General features: G+C 40.5%; 1 protein-coding gene across 5 annotated transcripts in view; it reads right to left on the bottom strand.

Annotated features, from left to right (window-relative positions):
* Nucleotides 1–20,579, bottom strand: part of Ankib1 (ankyrin repeat and IBR domain containing 1) — a 126,512-nt gene that overhangs the window by 16,490 nt on the left and 89,443 nt on the right. For all 5 annotated transcript variants that reach the window (XM_041675712.1, XM_041675714.1, XM_041675715.1 and 2 more), the window contains one exon: nt 14,663–14,793. In XM_041675712.1, the coding sequence (XP_041531646.1) occupies nt 14,663–14,793 (131 nt within the window). The remainder of the gene's footprint in view (nt 1–14,662; nt 14,794–20,579) is intronic.

Below are 20,579 nucleotides of genomic sequence, written 5' to 3'. Positions count from 1 at the left end.
TAATTATGACACTTTTCTATAACTTCTATTTCTTCACTACTTTTTGGTTTCCCTGTAGTCATGGAGATTGAACTGAATTAAACTCTTTGCATTCATTTAGCACTTACTACGCATTTATTCAATAAATTGTGAATTTGTTTCAAAGCTCTATACAAATTCTTTTCCTGGTTGATAAAACCAAATTTTGTGTCTGCTTTGATATAAATACTCTGTGATGTGACTTTATTTCTCAAAAATTCATAAATCAACTAGACATTACCAATTATAATAGAAAAACAATACATAACTTTATTAATACTTTTATATGTTAATACTTTTTTTAATTTAAGAATGAAAGAGTTACATCCTGAGTGAGGTAACTCAGACACAGAAAGATTCATGCACACAAGTAAAGCATAATTACGCTATAATCTACAGCGCTATGGAGGCTAGGTAATAAGGAGGGCTCTAGGAGAAGACGCATGGATCTCCCTGGAGAGGGGAAATAAAATAGATTTGGCTGTTGGACTGAGGAGCAGGTAGGGATGAGAAGAGGAGGGATCAAGTGAGGGGGGAAGAGACTACTGGAATTGGTGGGGGGCACTTGCGTGGCAATATGGAAACCTAGTGAAGTGGAAATTCCTTGGAATCCATGAAGGTGACTTTGGCGAGGACTCCTAGTAATCAGGCAAGGCTTCCATTAGTAGGACTGAGACACCAACCCAACCACAAAACCTTCAATCTATAATCTGTCCTGGGGCAAAGATGGCTTAGAGCTTGAGGGAGTAGCCAACCAATGACTGGTCTAAATTGAGGCCCATGCAATAGGAGGGAACCCATGACTGACATGTCTGGATGGCCGAGAACCAGACTGAGGCTGGATAGCCCAGAGACCTAAGGTAGAATCACACAGGGCTGGCAAATTAAAAAAAAATATTCCTAACAATATTGTTATACTCAGAGATTGGTGCCTAGCCAAATCATCATCAGAGAGGCTTCCTCAGGCAGCTGATGAGAGCAGATGCAGAGACCCACAGTCAAACATTATTAGGTAGAAAAAGAGCCCAAATTGGAGAACACCTCCCCTCAGAGATTGGGGAATCCTGCAGAAGGGTGGGAGGAAAGACTGTAGGAGCCAGAGGGATGGCTCTGTGCCAGATCATCTACATACATGCTGTAGTTGTTTAGCCTGGGAGTGAGGGTATCTCTGAGTCTTTTGCCTGCTCTTGGGACCCCTTTCCACATACTGGTTTCTCTTGTCTAGCCTTTATATGAAGGGAGGTGCTTAGCCTTACTGTAACTTGATATGCCATGTTTGAGAGATATCCCTGGGAGGCCTGCTCCTTTCTGAAAGGAAAAAGAGATTTGTGCCTAGTCTCGCCATATTTGGTTGATATCACTGGGAAGCCTGGTCTTTTCTGGAAGAGTAGAAGATCTGGGGGAGAGGGATGATGAGGGGGCCTGGGAGAAGTAGAAGGAGGGGAGGGTGTAGTTGGAATGTATTGTATAAGAGAAGATTAATTTAAAAGAGTGATATGGGATACCCCTCTGTATGCTGTAAATATGTTTTATTACCATTGGTTAATAAAGAAGTTGCTTTGGCCTATGGCAAGGCAGAATAGAGGTAGGTGGGAAATCCAAACAGATAAAGGGAGAAAGAAGGTGGAGTCTGAAAGATAACAGCAGCTGCAGCTGCCAGAGAAACAGGATGTAGATAACACCATGGTCATGTGGCAATACAGATTATCAGAAATAGGTCAATTTAAGATGTAAAGGCTAGTTAGTAATGAGCCTGTGTCATTGGCCAAACAGTTTGTAATTAATATTAGGCCCCAGAGTGGTTATTTGGGAACTGGCGAGTGGGAGAGAAACCTCCAGTTATAAACGGCATGCCAATGTGAGGTCTTCCATAGGGCCTGAGGAAAAAAAAATGAGGGACGTTCTAAATGCACAGAAATGGATCTAACCTGGGCTCCCGAGTTTCACAGTCTCATGCCAGCAGCAGTACAGAGACTGCAACAACAGCTGCACGCAGGACAGCCGCCTTGAGCTAAGCCATGTGGTGGGTTTCCGCAGTCTCACACAGGCCTATCACCCTGCGTGGTAGATTTACCGTCTTCTCATACAGAAAGAAAAGGTTTGTGGGCCAATGGGAGCACTGGGGTGGCATGTAAGTGTGTTGCTTGTTGCTACCTCTGCCATGTTGAAAAGACAAGCAGGGTGGAACCAAGAGCCAAAGCACTTGCTTTGGTCCTAGCCACATCTGCTTACAAGCATAAACCAGTAATCAAACAATGATTACAGATACATAATAAAGACAGATTCAGAGAAAAACAAAACGCTCCAAAGTGGTCACTGTGTTTTAAAAATGTACGTAGGCTTGGGAGAGCTATAAAAAGAAATAGTTTAAAAAATAAAAGTCTTTATTAAAGAGATGGCAAAAATAATATAAAAGAAAAAAGCCATGTAATGATAGAAAATACACAAGGAGTCTGGATCCTGTATAGTAAGTACTGTATTGATTTTGATTTTGATTTTTTTTTTTTTTGATTTTTGAGACAGGGTTTCTTCGTAGCTTTTGGTTCCTGTCCCGGAACTAGCTCTTGTAAACCAGGCTGGCCTCAAACTCCCAGAGATCCGCCTGCCTCTGCCTCCTGAGTGCTGGGATTAAAGGCGTGCGCCACCACTGCCTGGCTCTGATTTTGAATTTTTTGATGGCTGATAAGATGACAAGGGACAGCTGCTGAGAGACATGGGATTGAAAGAGAGACTGAAAAAATATGCCAACCTAAATATTTTAAAAACGCCTTAACTTTAAAACAGATGTCAAAAATATATTTGTAAAATAGAACTTAAAAGAAGCATTATTTTGTAAAAATGTATTTGTAAAATGGAACTTAAAAGAAGCATTACTTTGGAGAAGCCACTTTGTTTTTGGAAACAAAAGGTTATGGATTTGTTCCAGGTTAAGATGGACCAGATTTGGTCAAGGGAGACCGCCTGAATTTTGAGAGGTGATATCTATTAACAAAGGTTATAACTGGGCTTGATCTCAGGGCTTGATCATTGTCTAAAAATATTATCAGGGACCCTAAAGATACTTTGCCCACAGACAGCAGGAGAGAACAATGTCTCACTCATAAGAATTTTGGGGGGTATGGATAATCTTTGGTTATTTGGTAGGTTATGAATGTTTGTTATATTTAGAGGAAAACAGGAATATAGGATAAAAAGACAACTATTAATATCAGATATTTTGTATTGACATGGATTTTGATGTAGGAGGAGGGGCTACTTGTTTGTCCCAGCTGCCCCAAACCAAAATTACCACACAGAAACTGTATTAATTAAAACACTTCTTTAACTGCTTATTGGCTAACTCTTATATCTTAATTTAACCCATCTCCATTAATCTGTGTATCACCATGTGGTCGTGGCCTACCGGTAAAGTTTCAGCATGTCTAACTTTGGTGGCAGAAGCTCCATCCCATCTCTCTGACTCCGTCCTTCTTTCTCCCAGCATTCAGTTCTGTCTCTCTGCCTACCTAAGTTCTGCCCTATCAACAGGCCAAGGCAGTTTATTTATTAGTGGTGATCACAGCACACAGAGGGGACTCCCACATCATTTTGGTATAGTGATATAAATTCAATCTTGTTACACTGTATATATGTTTCTATTCTTGTTTAAAGGATTTTTGTATATTGATACAAATTTAAAGTCAATTTTGCTATACTCTATGTATATTTCTACTCTTGGTTAAGGTATTATGTTTATGTGGTACATTTAAAAATATATAAGCCAGGCAGTGGAGGCACATGTCATTAATCCCAGCACTCGGGAGGCAGAGGTAGGCAGATTTCTATGAGTTTGAGGCCAGCCTGGTCTACAAAAGCTAGTTCCAGGACAGCTAGGGCTGTTACACGGAGAAATCCTATCTCAAACAAACAAACAATGGACAAGCAACCCCCCAAAACTAAAACCAGCCAAAACCAAAAAAAAAAAAATACGTAATGCATAGTTAAAAATACAAATTAAGGTGGGCCCTTTGTTCGCGAGCTAAACAGGCAGCGTGGAGTTTCGATCTGGGCACCGAGTGAAACATCATTGTGGTGAGTGAGTGCTGCGGCAGCTGGGAACATACCTCAGCCCGCCCACACTTCCAGGCCATCCCACAGGGGCTATACTGCCCAAACCGCCTCTCTATTTCTATCCCATTCAGCTTACATCCAGATCCCCACACCCCCTGTCTCCCTCCCTCTCTCCCTCCTTTGGGGCATAGCGCCTCCCTGCCCAGCCTGCTAGGACGCTGGGACCGAACCGGGAGGACATAGGGGTGGCCGGTAGCTCCTTTGTTCCCATAGCCTGCCCACAGCGAGCAGGGTGGGCCCTTTGTTCGCGAGCTAACCAGGCAGCGCGGAGTGTCGATCTGGGCACCGAGTGAAACATCATTGTGGTGAGTGAGTGCTGCGGCAGCTGGGAACATACCTCAGCCCGCCCACACTTCCAGGCCATCCCACAGGGGCTATACTGCCCAAACCGCCTCTCTATTTCTATCCCATTCAGCTTACATCCAGATCCCCACACCCCCTGTCTCCCTCCCTCTCTCCCTCCTTTGGGGCATAGCGCCTCCCTGCCCAGCCTGCTAGGACGCTGGGACCGAACCGGGAGGACAAAGGGGTGGCCGGTAGCTCCTTTGTTCCCATAGCCTGCCCGCAGCGAGCGGGGTGGGCCCTTTGTTCGCGAGCTAACCAAGCAGCGCAGAGTTTCGATCTGGGCACCGAGTGAAACATCATTGTGGAGAAACATCTCTGGGGAGTGACATCACTGGGAAGGTACATCAGTGGGCAAGAAGACCTGATCCTGTAAAAGAAGATCCAAAAGGGAGTATTGGGAGGAAGAGATGGGCAGACGCCAATGCAGGAATTCTCCCAACAATCTGAAAAACAACACGAAACCACCAGAAGCCAGTGACCCCACAACAGGAGGACATGAACACCTTAATCAAGAAGAAGTAGAAAAAACTGACTTCATGAAAGTGATTGACACCCTTAAACAGCATATAAAAAACGCCCTTATGGAAATGGATGAGAAGTATAATAGAAAGTTCGAGGAATTGAGTAAATCAGTGAATGATACCCTAGGAAACCAAGGAAAAACAATCAAGCAGATAAAGGAAACAGTTCATGACTTGAAAACTGAAATGGAGGCAAAGAAGAAAACACAAACAGAGGGCCGGCTGGACATGGAAAATCTAGGTAAACGAATAGAGACTACAGAATCAAGTATAACCAGCAGAATACAAGAGATAGAAGAAAGAATCTCAGATTCTGAGGATAACATAGAGAAAATAAACACTCTGATCAAAGAAAACAGCAAGTCCAACAAACTCTCATCACAAAACATTCAGGAAATATGGGACACAATAAAAAGACCAAACCTAAGAATAATTGGAGTAGAAGAAGGAGAAGAAGTGCAGCTCAACGGTCCAGAAAATATACTTAATAAAATTATAGAAGAAAACTTTCCCAAACTGAAGACAGATGTACCTATGAAGGTTCAAGAAGCATACAGAACACCAAATAGGCTGGATCAGAAGAAAACATCCCCTCGCCATATAATAATCAAAACACAAAATATACAGAATAAAGAAAGAATATTAAGAGCCGCAAAGGAAAAAGGCCAAGTTACTTATAAAGGTAAACCTATCAGACTTACACCTGACTTCTCTATGGAAACCATGAAAGCCAGAAGGTCCTGGACAGATGTTCTCCAAAAACTAAGAGACCACGGATGCAAGCCCAGACTACTATATCCAGCCAAACTTTCATTCACTATAAATGGAGAAAACAAAATTTTCCAGGATAAAAACAAATTTAAACAATACGTAGCCACAAATCCAGCCTTACAGAAAATAATAGAAGGAAAATCACTAACCAAGGAGTCCAACAATGACCACAATAACTCAGACATCTAGAGACTCTTCACCAGCGCAAATCAAAGAAGGAAAACACACAAACCCTACTACTAAAAAAGTGACCGGAGTTAACAACCACTGGTCATTAATATCACTTAATATCAATGGGCTCAACTCACCTATAAAAAGGCACAGGCTAAGAGATTGGATAAGAAAACAGGATCCAACATTCTGCTGTCTACAAGAAACACACCTCAACCACAAAGACAGGCACCTACTCAGAGTAAAGGGCTGGGAAAAGGCTTATCAAGCAAATGAATCTAAGAAACAAGCAGGTGTGGCCATACTAATTTCTAACAAAGTTGACTTCAAACTTAAATCAATCAGAAGAGATGGAGAGGGACATTTTATACTCATAACAGGAACAATTCATCAGGAAGAAGTCTCAATCCTGAATATCTATGCCCCTAATATAAAAGCACCCATGTACGTAAAAGAAACATTACTAAAACTCAAGGCAGACATCAAACCGCACACACTAATAGTAGGAGACTTCAACACTCCTCTCTCACCAATGGACAGGTCAATCAGACAGAAACCTAACAGAGAAATTAGAGAATTAATGGAGGTAATGAAGCAAATGGACTTAACAGACATCTATAGATTATTCCACCCAAAGAGGAAAGAATATACCTTCTTCTCTGCAGCTCATGGAACCTTCTCGAAAATTGACCATATACTTGGTAACAAAGCTAACTTACACAGTTACAAAAAAATATTAGTAACCACCTGTGTCTTATCAGATCACCATGGATTAAAGTTAGAATTCAACAACAATGCTACCCCCAGAAAGCCTACAAACTCATGGAAACTGAACAGTCAACTACTGAACCATACCTGGATTAAGGAAGAAATAAAGAAAGAAATTAAAGTCTTCCTTGAATTCAATGAAAATAAAGAAACAACATACTCGAACTTATGGGACACTATGAAAGCAGTCCTGAGAGGAAAGTTCATAGCACTAAGTGCCCACCTAAAGAAAACAGAGAAAGCACATACTGGAGACTTAACAGCCCACTTGAAAGCTCTAGAAAAAAAAGAAGCAGACTCACCTAGGAGGAGTAGAAGACTGGAAATAATCAAATTGAGGGCTGAAATCAACAAAATAGAAACACAGAAAACAATCCAAAGAATCAATGAAACAAAAAGCTGGTTCCTGGAGAAAATCAACAAGATTGATAAACCCCTATCCAAACTAATCAAACGACAGAGAGAGAATTTGCAAATTAATAAGATCAGAAATGAAAAGGGGGACATAACCACAGACACAGGGGAAATTCAGAGAGTCATTAGATCTTACTACAAAACCCTGTATGCCACAAAACTGGAAAATGTAAAAGAAATGGACGCTTTTTTAGACAAATACCATCTACCAAAACTAAACCAGGACCAGGTGAACAATCTAAACAGACCTGTAAGTCGCGAAGAATTAGAAGCTGTTATCAAAAACCTCCCTACCAAAAAAAGCCCAGGACCAGATGGTTTCAATGCAGAATTCTACCAGAACTTCCAAGAAGACCTAATACCTATACTCCTTAATGTATTCCACAATATAGAAACAGAAGGGTCATTACCAAATTCCTCTTATGAAGCCACAATTACTCTGATACCAAAACCACTCAAAGACTCAACCAGGAAAGAGAACTACAGGCCAATCTCACTCATGAATATCGACGCAAAAATCCTCAACAAAATACTGGCAAATCGAATCCAAGAACACATCCGAAAAATTATCCATTATGATCAAGTAGGCTTCATTCCTCAGATGCAGGGCTGGTTCAACATACAAAAATCTATCAATGTAATCCAGCATATAAATAAACTGAAAGAAAAAAACCATATGATCATTTCATTAGATGCTGAAAAAGCATTTGACAAAATTCAACATCCATTTATGTTAAAAGTCTTGGAGAGATTAGGGATACAAGGGTCATACCTAAATATAATAAAAGCTATATACAGCAAGCCGACAGCTAACATCAAATTAAACGGAGAGAAACTCAAAGCCATCCCACTTAACTCAGGAACACAGCAAGGCTGTCCACTCTCGCCATACCTCTTCAATATAGTGCTTGAAGTTCTAGCAATAGCAATAAGACAACATAAGGGGATCAAGGGGATTCGAATTGGAAAGGAAGAAGTTAAACTTTCGTTATTTGCAGATAATATGATAGTGTACATAAGCGACCCCCAAAACTCCACCAAAGAACTTATACAGCTGATAAACAGCTTTAGTAATGTGGCAGGATACAAGATCAACTCCAAAAAATCAGTCGCCCTCTTATACACAAAGGATATGGAAGCAGAGAGGGAAATCAGAGAAGCTTCACCATTCACGATAGCCACAAACAGCATAAAATATCTTGGGGTAAATCTAACCAAGGAAGTGAAAGATTTATTTGACAAGAACTTTAAGGCATTGAAGAAAGAAATTGAAGAGGATACCAAAAAATGGATGGACCTCCCTTGCTCTTGGATTGGGAGGATCAACATAGTAAAAATGGCAATTCTACCTAAGGCAATTTATAGATTCAATGCAATCCCCATCAAGATCCCATCAAAATTCTTCACAGATCTGGAGAAGACAATAATCAACTTTATATGGAAAAACAAAAAACCCAGGATAGCCAAAACAATCCTATACAATAAAGGATCTTCTGGAGGCATTACCATCCCTGACTTCAAACTCTATTACAGAGCTACAGTAATGAAAACAGTGTGGTACTGGCATAAAAACAGAGAAGTCGACCAATGGAATCGTATAGAAGACCCGGATTTTATCCCACAAACCTATGAACACCTCATTTTCGATAAAGGAGCTAAAAGTATACAATGGAAGAAAGAAAGCATCTTCAACAAATGGTGCTGGCATAACTGGATGTCAACCTGTAGAAGAATGAAAATAGACCCATATCTCTCACCGTGCACAAAACTCAAGTCCAAATGGATTAAAGACCTCAATATCAGCCCGAACACACTGAACCTGATAGAAGAGAAAGTGGGAAATACCCTACAACAGATGGGCACAGGAGATCGCTTCCTATGTATAACCCCAGAAGCACAGACATTAAGGGCAACATTGAATAAATGGGACCTACTTAAACTGAGAAGCTTCTGTAAAGCAAAGGACATGGTCACTAAGACACAAAGGCAACCTACTGACTGGGAGAAGATTTTCACCAACCCCACAACAGACAAAGGTCTGATCTCCAAAATATATAGAGAACTCAAGAAACTAGACTTTAAAATGCTAATTAACCCAATTAAAAAATGGGGCACTGAACTGAACAGAGAATTCTCAACAGAAGAAGTTCAAATGGCCAAAAGACACTTAAGGTCGTGTTCAACTTCCTTAGCAATCAGGGAAATGCAAATCAAAACAACTTTGAGATATCATCTTACACCTGTCAGAATGGCTAAAGTCAAAAACACCAAGGATAACCTTTGCTGGAGAGGCTGTGGAGGAACGGGTACCCTCATCCATTGCTGGTGGGAATGCAATCTTGTGCAACCACTGTGGAAGTCAGTGTTTCGGTTTCTCAGGAAATTCGGGATCAACTTACCCGTGGACCCAGCAATACCACTCTTGGGAATATACCCAAGAGATGCTTTATCAAATGACAAAAGCATTTGTTCAACTATGTTCATAGCAGTATTATTTGTAATAGCCAGAACCTGGAAACAACCTAGATGCCCTTCAATGGAAGAATGGATGAAGAAAGTATGGAATATATACACGCTAGAGTACTACGCTGCGGTAAAAAACAATGACTTCTCGAATTTTGCATGCAAATGGATGGAAATAGAAAACACTATCCTGAGTGAGGTGTCCCAGGACCAAAAAGATGAATATGGGATGTACTCACTCATAATTGGTTTCTAGCCATAAATAAGGACCACGGAGTCTACAAGAGGTGAACCTAAAGAAGCTAAGTAAGAAGGTGAACCCAAGGAAAAACATATAGTTGTCCTCTTGGCTAAGGGAAGTAGACCAAATTTCCGGGGAGAAAATGGGATCTTGGGGATGGGGTGGGATGGGGGTAAAGGGAGATGGGGAGAGAAAAGGTAGAAGGGAAGGAGGGGGGACCTGGGAAACAGGAGAATTGGGATAAAGGAAAGGTGGATAGGGGAGCACGGAACCACAATTCTTAGTTAAGGGAGCCAGTTTAGGGTGGGCAAGAGACTTGACCCTAGAGGGGCTCCCTAGTGCCCAAGATGAGGTTCCCAGTTAGTTCCTTGGGCAGCTGAGGATTGGGAACCTGAAATGACCCTATCCTAGAGCAATACTGACGAATATCTTGCATATCATCATAGAACCTTCATCTGGTGATGGATAGAGATAGAGACAGAGACCCACACAGGAGCACTGGACTGAGCTCCCAAGGTCCCAAGGAGGAGCAGAAGGAGGGAGAACATGAGCGAAGAATTCGGGACCACGAGGCGTGCATCCACCCACTGAGACAGTGGAGCTGATCTACGGGGAGCTCACCAAGGCCAGCTGGACTGTGACCGAAAAAGCATGGGATAAAACCGGACTCTCTGAACATGGCGAACAATGAGGGCTGATGAGACACCAAGGACAATGGCAGGGGGTTTTGATCCTACTTAATGTGCTGGGTTTGTGGGAGCCTAGCCAGTTTGGATGGTCACCTTCCTAGATATGGACGGAGGGGGGAGGACCTAGGACTTACCACAGGGCAGGGAACCCGGACTGCTCTGTGGACTGGAGAGGGGGGGGGGGAGAGGAGTGGGGGGAAGGGGAGAAGGGTGGGAGGAGGGGGAGAAGGGTGGGAGGAGGGGGAGAAGGGTGGGAGGTGGGGGAGAAGGGTGGGAGGAGGGGAAGGGAAATGGGAGGCTGGGAGGAGGTGGAAACTTGTTTTTTGTTTATGTTTTTTTTCTTCTTTTCGCAATAAAAAAAATTAAAAAAAATACAAATTAATAGTCATCTATAATGCTTAAACTTACAGTTATATTAGTCAGGTTTTCTAGATATGCAAAGATATATTTCAGATGGATAGGTAATCTTCAAATGCTTCAAAGACCTACAGAATATAGCATTTAAAGTATTTTAAGAACTTAGACTTTTCTTGACAGTAAAAGATTTCTGCTCCTGGCAGCACCGATTACTTCATGAGATAGATGGGCATTGAAGAAGCTCCTTATGAAGTTTGCTTTTAGTTTGTCAAGGGTCACCATTTGGTCAAGAAACTGCTCTTGCTCTTGACTGTATGCTTTATAAAGTTGATATACAGGACCCAGAGGAAAATGACTGCTAAACTTTGTCAAAACAAGGTGGGATGGTCCTTTAGGTTCCTGCTTCACAGAAGAAACTGCCAGACATTCTGCAGGACACAGAGGAAAATGACTGACAACCTGCCAATGTTACAGTTTTACAAATTTCCTGCTTCATTTAAAAGTCTGCTCGATCCCATGGGCTTTTAGGCCCCAATTTATAGGTCAACTTTGGGTGATTGTCCAAGCAGCCAGATAATCTTTGTCATTTCTAGAGCCTTGGAAGTTGATTACAATGCACTTCCCAGTTACTCAGGTAATATCATATCCTTCTGGGTTCTTTGATGGAGTTGAAGACTAGACAGTTATAATTATAGTTTTCCTTAGTTATGATAAAAGATAAATTATATATGAAACTTTAGACTCACAAAGATAGGATAGAGTATTTTCTTTAATTTTGACAAATACAAATAGACTAAATATCATAACTGTAATTCTTGTTTGATACATGGTTTTGCTATATGTAATTTTACTATGTTAAATTTAAAACCTTGCTTTTTAATTAGAAAAGGGGAGATGGTGTGGGATACCCTTCTGTATGCTGTGAATATGATAAATTACCATTTGATGGAGGAAGGTCATTGGCCAATAAAGGAACTGCTTGGCCCTGTGGGTGGAGTAAACAGAACAAAATGCTGGGAGGAAGAGGAAGTGAGGTCAGAGTCTGGACAGCTCTTCTCTCGGGAGAAGACGCCTGAGAGAGACGCCATGCCCTGCTCCTGGGATGAAGCTCCGACCCAGGATGGACATAGGCTAGAATCTTCCCGGTAAGTGCACCTTGGGGTGCCATACACAGATGATTAGAAATGGGCTAAATTAATACGTGAGAATTAGCCTAGAATAAAATGGGCCAGGGCAGTTCCTTTATTAGCCAATGACCTTCCTCCATCAACCATTGGTTAATAAAGAAGCTGCTTTGGCTTATGATAGGGCAGAATAGAGCTAGGTGGGAAATCCAAACTGATACAGAGAGAAAGAAGGTGAAGTCTGAGAGCCACTAGGAGCTGCCAGAGAAACAAGATGTGAAGTAACGCCACAGTCACATTAGATTAATAGAAATGGATTAACTTAAGGTGCAAGTGTTGAGTTGGTAATAAGATTGAGCCATTGACCAAACAGTGTGTAATTAATATTAAGCCTCAGAATGGTGAATTGGGAACTGGGGGGTGGAAGAGAAGCCTCTAATTACAAAAGAGATTTGTTTTAATTTATGTAAATGTGTGTATGTGTCTGTGTTAATATATGCACATGTATGCGCGCTTGTATGCACATGCCTGTACAGGTCCATGGTTTGGGGTAAGTGAAGAAGCCGGAAGATGTTGCATACATAGCTGGAGTTACAGGCAATTGTAGGATGCCTGGCATGTTACATAGTGTTGAGATCTGTAGTCCAGTCCTCATTATTGTGCAGTAAATACTCTTTAACTTCTGATACATCTTTCTATACTTCTAATCCTGAATCTTAGACACCAAGAAGCATTGGATGGTGGCAGGTGCCTAATTAAAGACCACTAGACAGAGTCAGTGTGTTCCTGTGGGCTGAGGAGAGGGAACTTGTGATCCTCAGCTTAGAGCCTCCAGCTCTTTCCTCTCCTACTAGGGGTCAAAGGTCCCAGGCTTCCAGGGTCTCAGAAGTCTAAGCAGGGACAATAGGAGAAGGAGCCTAAGTCAAAGGAGGATGTTCAGTGGATCTAGAGAAGAAACCTTAGCCACCAGGCCTCCTGATTCCACTATCAAACCATAGAGGAGCTAGGGGGAAAAGTGATAGGGTGGAGTGGGGTGGGTAGGGTTATGATACAACATTCTAATTAAAAATGCAGAAACAAAAAAATTTTCTAAGGGGAAATGAAAAAAGTATTTTAAAAAATAACTTAGTTTATTTTCATATGAGTAAACATGCCATTTAAAAAATGTTTAACCCATTGAATCTCAGACAATGCAAATTGTCTATTGAATCATAATCCACACTGAAGCATCAAAAGCCTAGGCAGATAATGACATTGTTTGCACTTCAGCATGGATTCAATTTTTCATGACATGTTTTATTTGCATACTTGAAAAATATTCTAAGAGGATTCAACTGTGTGCACTGAAGCTATTAGCTAGGTAAGTTTTCTATGTCAAAATGAGAACACCACTCTTCAGTTTATTTTCTTTCTTTTTGGATACAGGGTATCACTGTGTAACTCTAACTACTAGCTTGCTATTTAGACCAGGCTGGTTGCAAAGATTTGCCTGCCTTTGCCTATAGAGTGCTGGGATTAAGGCCATCTGCTATCATGACCAACTCGGCTTATATTTTCAATCTGAAAAATTCAAAAAGTATACAAAAATAAGGCTCTTAAATTGACAGATCGTGAAAATGTTTTAAACCCTAGCGAATCTCAAGCAACATACGCTTATGTTAGTACCTTTGTACTGATTAGTTCATGAAGTTGCTCCTCCAGTAATTCATATTCATGAAAGGACAGAAAGGGAATACTAGAGTCTACCTCAACAGCCAACTGCTGATTTTTTATGATCAAATTATACTTCTGTGCACATTTAGGAATTTTATACCACATTTTCTAAGAACAAAACAAATATGGAGTTAAACATGAGGCCATAATTAGAGAAAATAATTTTATTCAGTTCTTAACTAAACTGTTAAGTACTTTTGAGTAATTTTCTCAGAAAAAAACAGTATGTTGTTTCCTTCTACCACTTAGGGAATCACTGCTGGCTCAAAAAGTACATTTCTTTACATTAATTTTATTATAATGCAAACTTGTAAGATAATTTTGTAATTTCCATTCTTTTGCAAGTTGTAATACAATGATAATTGGTTTAAGGATTATCCCCCCAAGACAGCATTTCTCTCTAGCTTTGGAGCCTGTCCTGGAACTAGCTCTGTAGACCAGGCTGGCCTCGAACTCACAAAGATCCGCCTGCCTCTGTCTCCCTAGTGCTGGGAGTAAAGGCGTGTGCAACCAATGCTCCGCTCAAGTGATTCTTAGAGCAACGTTTTATTAGTCTTAACTATTTTAATTTCTTTTACATTCTAAATGAGAAAAAATATGATATCTTAATATTTTAAAACCACTTCAAATAAAGGGAGAAAATGAAAAGCATTATTACAATTTTTAAAAAAAACACTGAAACAGAGGCATGAGTTAATAAAATATTAACCTAATTCCAAGATTAAAACACAACAACAATGCAGATCGCTTCTTTTCTACACTGAGATCCGAAGATCACAGACTTCCTTTCAATCCCCTAAATGTTTCAGCCAGGTGGAGGCATTTTAATTTTTCAATGTAGCAATGAACTGAATTATTTATTTAGCTGATGGTTTTATTACCAGAATATCATCTTGTAGTACAAACTAAATTAAGACTTTTAACCACAAAGCATGGAAACACACGCCAGCACCTTACCTTGGCACACTGCATGTGATTGCAGCCTTCATTCTTCTGTATTGGAGACTTACAGTTTGCACAAGGCTTGGAGTTAGTTAACAACCACAGACAATTGGCAGCATCCTCATAGGCTTCACTGACTCCAACAACTTTAAGATATAGAGGACAAACATAAAAGCATATTATTAAGCATATGACTCCAGGTGGAACTAGACTTTTCTTTGCAGGCTGTCTCTCCAGTGTAATAATGTATTTCTTTTTCATAATAGTGTTTATGGAGAAACTTTTACAATTGCTTCAATTTTAATAATATAAGGACTTCTGTTCCAAAATTATTCTTAGAAAATGTACTTGAAATGAGATTTCTCTATAAATCTATACAAATAAACTGGGGAAGAATCAAAGTTTTTTTTTTTTACTTAAAAAAGTATGTGCTTTGTTTAAATTAACTATTATACCCAAGAAAATTTTAGAATGACTACGTTAGATCTAATGTTCTCAATCTGGGGGTTAAAAGAACATTTCACAGGGGTCAGCTAAGACCATCAGAAAACATATAGTTCTGACAGAACCAAAACATATTTCTTAGGAATCAAAATATGTTCCTCTGTCTGTCTCCTGGCAGGTCTGCCCACACGCAAATACACTCACATACAAGTAACCAAAGGTTGAGAACCATTGTGCTATACTATAATTTATTTAGATTTTAATTATTTTAGATGTGTATTTTGTTCTATGTGCATGACTATTTTGTCTGTATGTGTATGTATCACATGCAACTTGGTGCCTGCAGAAGAGTGTTGGATCCCTTGCAACTGGAGTTGTAGATGATTGTGAGTTACCTTCTGGGTTTGGGATCCACATCTTCTGCAGGAGCAACAAGTGTCCCTAACCATTGAAAAATCTCTCTAAGGCCCTGAACTATACTTTCCAAAACAGGTTAGTTGCAAACAAAATTATCAGGAATTTTTCCTAGTGGAAATTATTAAACACCAACATCTGTTTTGTGAGACAACTTGCTACGCATCGTCCAGGCCACCTACAAACCCAGAATTTGGCTTTCAGCCTTCAGAGTGCTGCAAATACACAAGAGCACCATTTTTTTTCTTTTCTCTTCCTTTTTTTTGTTTTTTAAATCTTTGATTATTTCAGATAAACAGATCCAAGGGTATATGCCCAAAAGTAAACATCAGTTCTTTTATTTACCCATGCTTGTAAGTCATCTAGAGAGCTCAGACTTCATCTACTGGGTGGACTGTCTTCAACACCCTCTGGCTGGCTCACTCACAGAACATCACTGATTCCACTCTTGACTCTTCCATGTCCTTTCCATCCCCACTTTTTGCTGTCTGAGCTAGTGCCCTGCACATCTCTTGCCTGGACAACAGACACACAGGAAACTAACCCTTCTTCGCAGTTCCTTCTCCCTCCCACTTTCAACAACACTGACTACAGAGTGATCTTTGAAAAATAAAATTCTGCCTTCAATCTTTCATTTGCTTCTCCTTGACAAAAGGACTACAAGATAAAAATCAAGTTGCTTTAGTAAACAGTGTGAAGTCCTTTACGACTTGGTGGGTTTTTCTAAGGGACTAGGGATGTATGGCTCAGTGGGGAACTGCTTGTCCCACACCAGCTTTATCAATTGTCTTCTTAAATTCATCTGTGATCTTAAGGAATATTATGGTTTTTAAAGATTCTAAGCATTCTATTTTAACTTCCCCCTAACAATTTAAAAAGTAAAATTAAAATTCTGTTTGTCCTGTAAGAATGGCAGGCGATGGTGGCGCACGCCTTTAATCCCAGCACTCGGGAGGCAGAGGTAGGCGGATCTCTGTGAGTTCGAGACCAGCCTGGTCTAGAGAGCTAGTTCCAGGACAGGCTCCAAAGCCACAGAGAAACCCTGTCTCGAAAAAACAAAAAACAAACAAACAAACAAACAAAAAAAAAAGAATGGCAGGGATCTGTGGGCTGTCTTTACTTTTCTACCTCTGCACTGGGCAGCCTTACTTTTTCTGTAGTGAAAATGATGTCAGGAAAGTCACATAAGAGTCACTGTAAGTGGCCATTCAAGTCAAGGCTTTGATTCCATGCACACTCTAAAAGAAGGTACAGCAAGTAAGGTTTGAGTTGTATTGTCCAAAGCAAGGAATGTTGCCCCAGTTCTTACATACAAGACAAAGGGACAGAGATTGGGGCTGACTGACCCTTAGAAAGCGGCTCTGAATGTGAGCAAGGGCTGGGCACTAGGAGTTGCCTTCCCATGGAACCTGGCGGCAGAGAGGAGCTGTTTTGCTGTACTGATCCCACAAGCTACCTCTGTATGTCTGCATCTACAACACCACAGCACCAGCTTTTGCCTATATAACACTGGTTTTTAATTCCACATAGCAAAGAGAAACAGCAGCACTAGTGAGGTGACTAGGTCATACCAGTTTCTAACTTGAGAGGAAAAGGCTGGTGGGGAGAACAGGAATCTGAGAAGGAACTCATAACCACTGGTGTGGTCAAGCTGTAGAGGCAATGCTGTAAAATCTAAACATATTTAAAGCATCGGATTCTTGTTTAAAAGAAAGAGCCTTTCTTCTCTTTTCAGTATCAACACTATTTTTAGTTTAGAGATTCTAGCATATTCTTATGATTCGTATTGTTCATTGTTTTAACACATAAAGCACAATGCCATGCAAACAAAGCCGCTGTATGAAGCACAACAGAGCACTTTTCTTCCACTCTTGGAGAGAAGGCTCACTTTTTTTTAAAAAAAAATATTTAATTATTTATTAAGCATACAATGTACTGCTGGCATGGAAGGCACCAGGTCTCATTACATATGGCTGTGAGCTACTATGTGGTTGCTGGGAATTGAACTCAGGACCTCTGGAAGAGCAGCCAGTGCTCTTACCCTCTGAGCCACCTCTCCAGCCTGGGAAGGCTCACTTCTAATTACATTCTAGGGCTTGTATGATGGTGATTAGGAACTGACTAACTGCTACTGTATTGAAACTTCTGGGGGATTTGCTTTCTGTGCATCCACTTCTTTGAACCCACCCTTCTGAGCACCTGTGATGCATGTCCCACCAGTGAGTTTTCTTACTCCACTGGTTTTCAAACTCTTCCTCTTACCTGAGCTATATATGTCTTATATACCTTGATCTTGTATTGTTAATAATTTGATGTGCTAGGGTCTCATGATAAGAAATATCAGCTTTATTTAATAGCGTCAGGGTATAACAGAATCTAAGCCTCTTTAATAGAACCAAAATGTATACAGCCAGTGCACGCACACACACACACACACACACACACGCATGCACATCCCTCTATATGCACTTGTATACAGACCACACACTTTTAAAGACTTGTTTCATTTAATGAATATATAAATGGTCTGCAAATTTTATAATTTTACCATTTCACCAGACAATAACTATACCCACTTCTTGCTCTGATTAAACACAACAGAATCAATTTAGCGCTTTAAAAGACTAGTCAATTGTTTATATGAAATCCTCTGAACTGATTTTTGGTATTTTTTAAATACTTTTTCTGATTAATTTGATTGTGTCACTTCTTTTGAATTTCACAACTCAAGGACTAGAAAACTGGGCTTAAGAGAAAAAAAAACACTCACAAACTTAAAATTTGGTAAAAAAATGCTTCTGACAGCTGAATGGGGTGGCATATGCCTGAATCTGAGCTATTTAGGAGGCAGAGTCAGGAAGAGCACCAGTTTCAAGTCAGCCTGGATAAGTTAGTAAGAAACTGTCTTTTTTTTTTGTTTGTTTTTTTCAAGACAGGGTTTCTCTGTAGCTTTGGTGCCTGTCCTGGAACTAGCTCTTGTAGACCAGGCTGGCCTCGAACTCACAGAGATCCACCTGCCTCTGCCTCCCGAGTGCTGGGATTAAAGGCATGCGCCATCACCGCCCGGTTAGAAACTGTCTTAAAAATGGTTGTGATTGTTATTTTTGTTGTACGAAGCAGACAGAGTAACCCTGGAGTGTGACACAAGTAGATACCTAGGCTTCTCTTGGCAATGGGGATTTTCAGAGCAATCTTGGTTTGGTGCCTCTTTGGTAGGGAAGTATAGGTGGACGCTCTTTCTTCTAGCCTGTTTTCTAACATTCTTTCCAATATTTCTGAATCAAAATTTCATTTGGACAATTCAAAGAAAAAATGTTAAGTTGCAGTCTATCTATCCCTGGCCAATAGAAATATCACGCATCTCATTGCTAATCTTACACTTCTTTCCTCCTCTTCCCATAGGATCCTTATTATGTACAAGGATGGTCTTTACTAGGTCCAACACTAACCTCATCTTGCCAGTGAGGACTCTTACTACCCTCCAGAGTAGAAAATTATCTGTGGGCCAGTTCTAAAATGGTGAGGGACAGTGTTGTGCTGTCCTAACTGAAACACTGCCTCTGGAAGAGGGCAGTTCAGGAAGAAGATGATATTCACAAGTCTCAGGGAACTCCTGAAAGTTAAAAAGATTCACATGGCCCTGCCCCCAAGGTTATATCAGAAGTCACAACTACTGCAGAGAAAAGACACTCCAACCAGCTTAGCTGTTGTCAAGCAGGAACTCCAGGAACACGGCTTTTATGTCATCACAAACTGAGGTCAATTTCCAAATGACACAGATGCCTTTGAGCCCACCATGCTACCCGTAGTCCCAAAAAAGCCACCGGATCACTAAGCTAGATTGGGTGGATTTGTTTCTCTGGCCTGCAATAGGTGCCCCGTTTGGGTCCCTGGAAATATGATACAAGTAATTCTATCTATAAATTCCCCTATAGTAACTCTAACTAAGAAAGTGGAAGAGTTGTATGATTAAAACTTTAAGATGTTGAAGAAAGAAACTGAAGAAAGTATCAGAAGATGGAAAGCTCTCTCTCCCATATTCATGGATTGGTAGGATTAACATAATGAAAATGACCAACCTACCAAAAAATCTACAAATTCAATGCAGCTCCCAACAAAACTCCAACACAATTCTTCATAAATCATGATATAACAATTTTTCTTCTTCATGTAGAAACACAAAAAATCCAGGGTAGCTACAACAATCCCAAATAATAAAAGGACTGTTGGAGGTTTCACCATCCCCAATCTCAAATTATACTACAGAGCTATAGTAATAAAAACATCATGATATTAGCACAAAAACAGAAACACTGATCAGTGGAAGCAAACTGAAGACCTAGACATAAATTCACATACCTATGGATACCTGATTGTGACAAAGAAGGCAGAAATACATAACGGGAAAAAAAAGACAGCATCTTCAACAAGTGGTACTGGTCAAACTCTATGATTTATAAAGCCAAATGAGTTGCTTAGACAATGGTTTGCATCAGACTTCCTGGGAGGGAGTCTAGTTGCATTCAACAGAGAAGACAATGTTAGACCACAGTCACAATACTATCCCATCCAGGTAGTTTGGTGAACCAATGTGTTTACTGGGGAATCACTTATAGGAACATAGGTGACTCAAAAGTCAGGAAAGCATGGATGATGACTAAAAACGCTGCTGCTCCCAAATTCTATTACACAAGGAACATGCAAACATTCCCTGCCAGTTTCCTGTGGTGGATTCAATGAGAAATGTTCCGTATTTGAGGCGCTGTTTGGGAGGCTGAGCTGATATAGCCTTGATGGAGGAAGATGCACTGGGGGCAGGCTTTGAGTGCTTAAGGCCTTGTCCTACTCCAGTTCATTTTCTTTGCTTCATGCTAGTTGACAAGATGCAAACTTTGAGCTTGTGGCTCTAGCTGCCATCATGGACACTTCTTTCTCTGGAACCCTAAGCACAAAAAAACAAACAAACAAAAAAAAACCAAAAAAAAAAAAAAACCCCTTCTTCCTTCTCTTGCTTGCTCATGGTGCTTTATCACAGCAATAGAAAATAATTAATATATATCCTCTAAAAATATTT

Source organism: Microtus oregoni, unplaced genomic scaffold (genome assembly GCF_018167655.1).
Source record: "Microtus oregoni isolate MIOR12 unplaced genomic scaffold, Mior012 000026F_ref0000081, whole genome shotgun sequence".
NCBI classification, from domain to species: domain Eukaryota; kingdom Metazoa; phylum Chordata; class Mammalia; order Rodentia; family Cricetidae; genus Microtus; species Microtus oregoni.
Note: the sequence above shows the minus strand (reverse complement) of the source record. Positions and strands in the feature narration are given on the sequence as shown.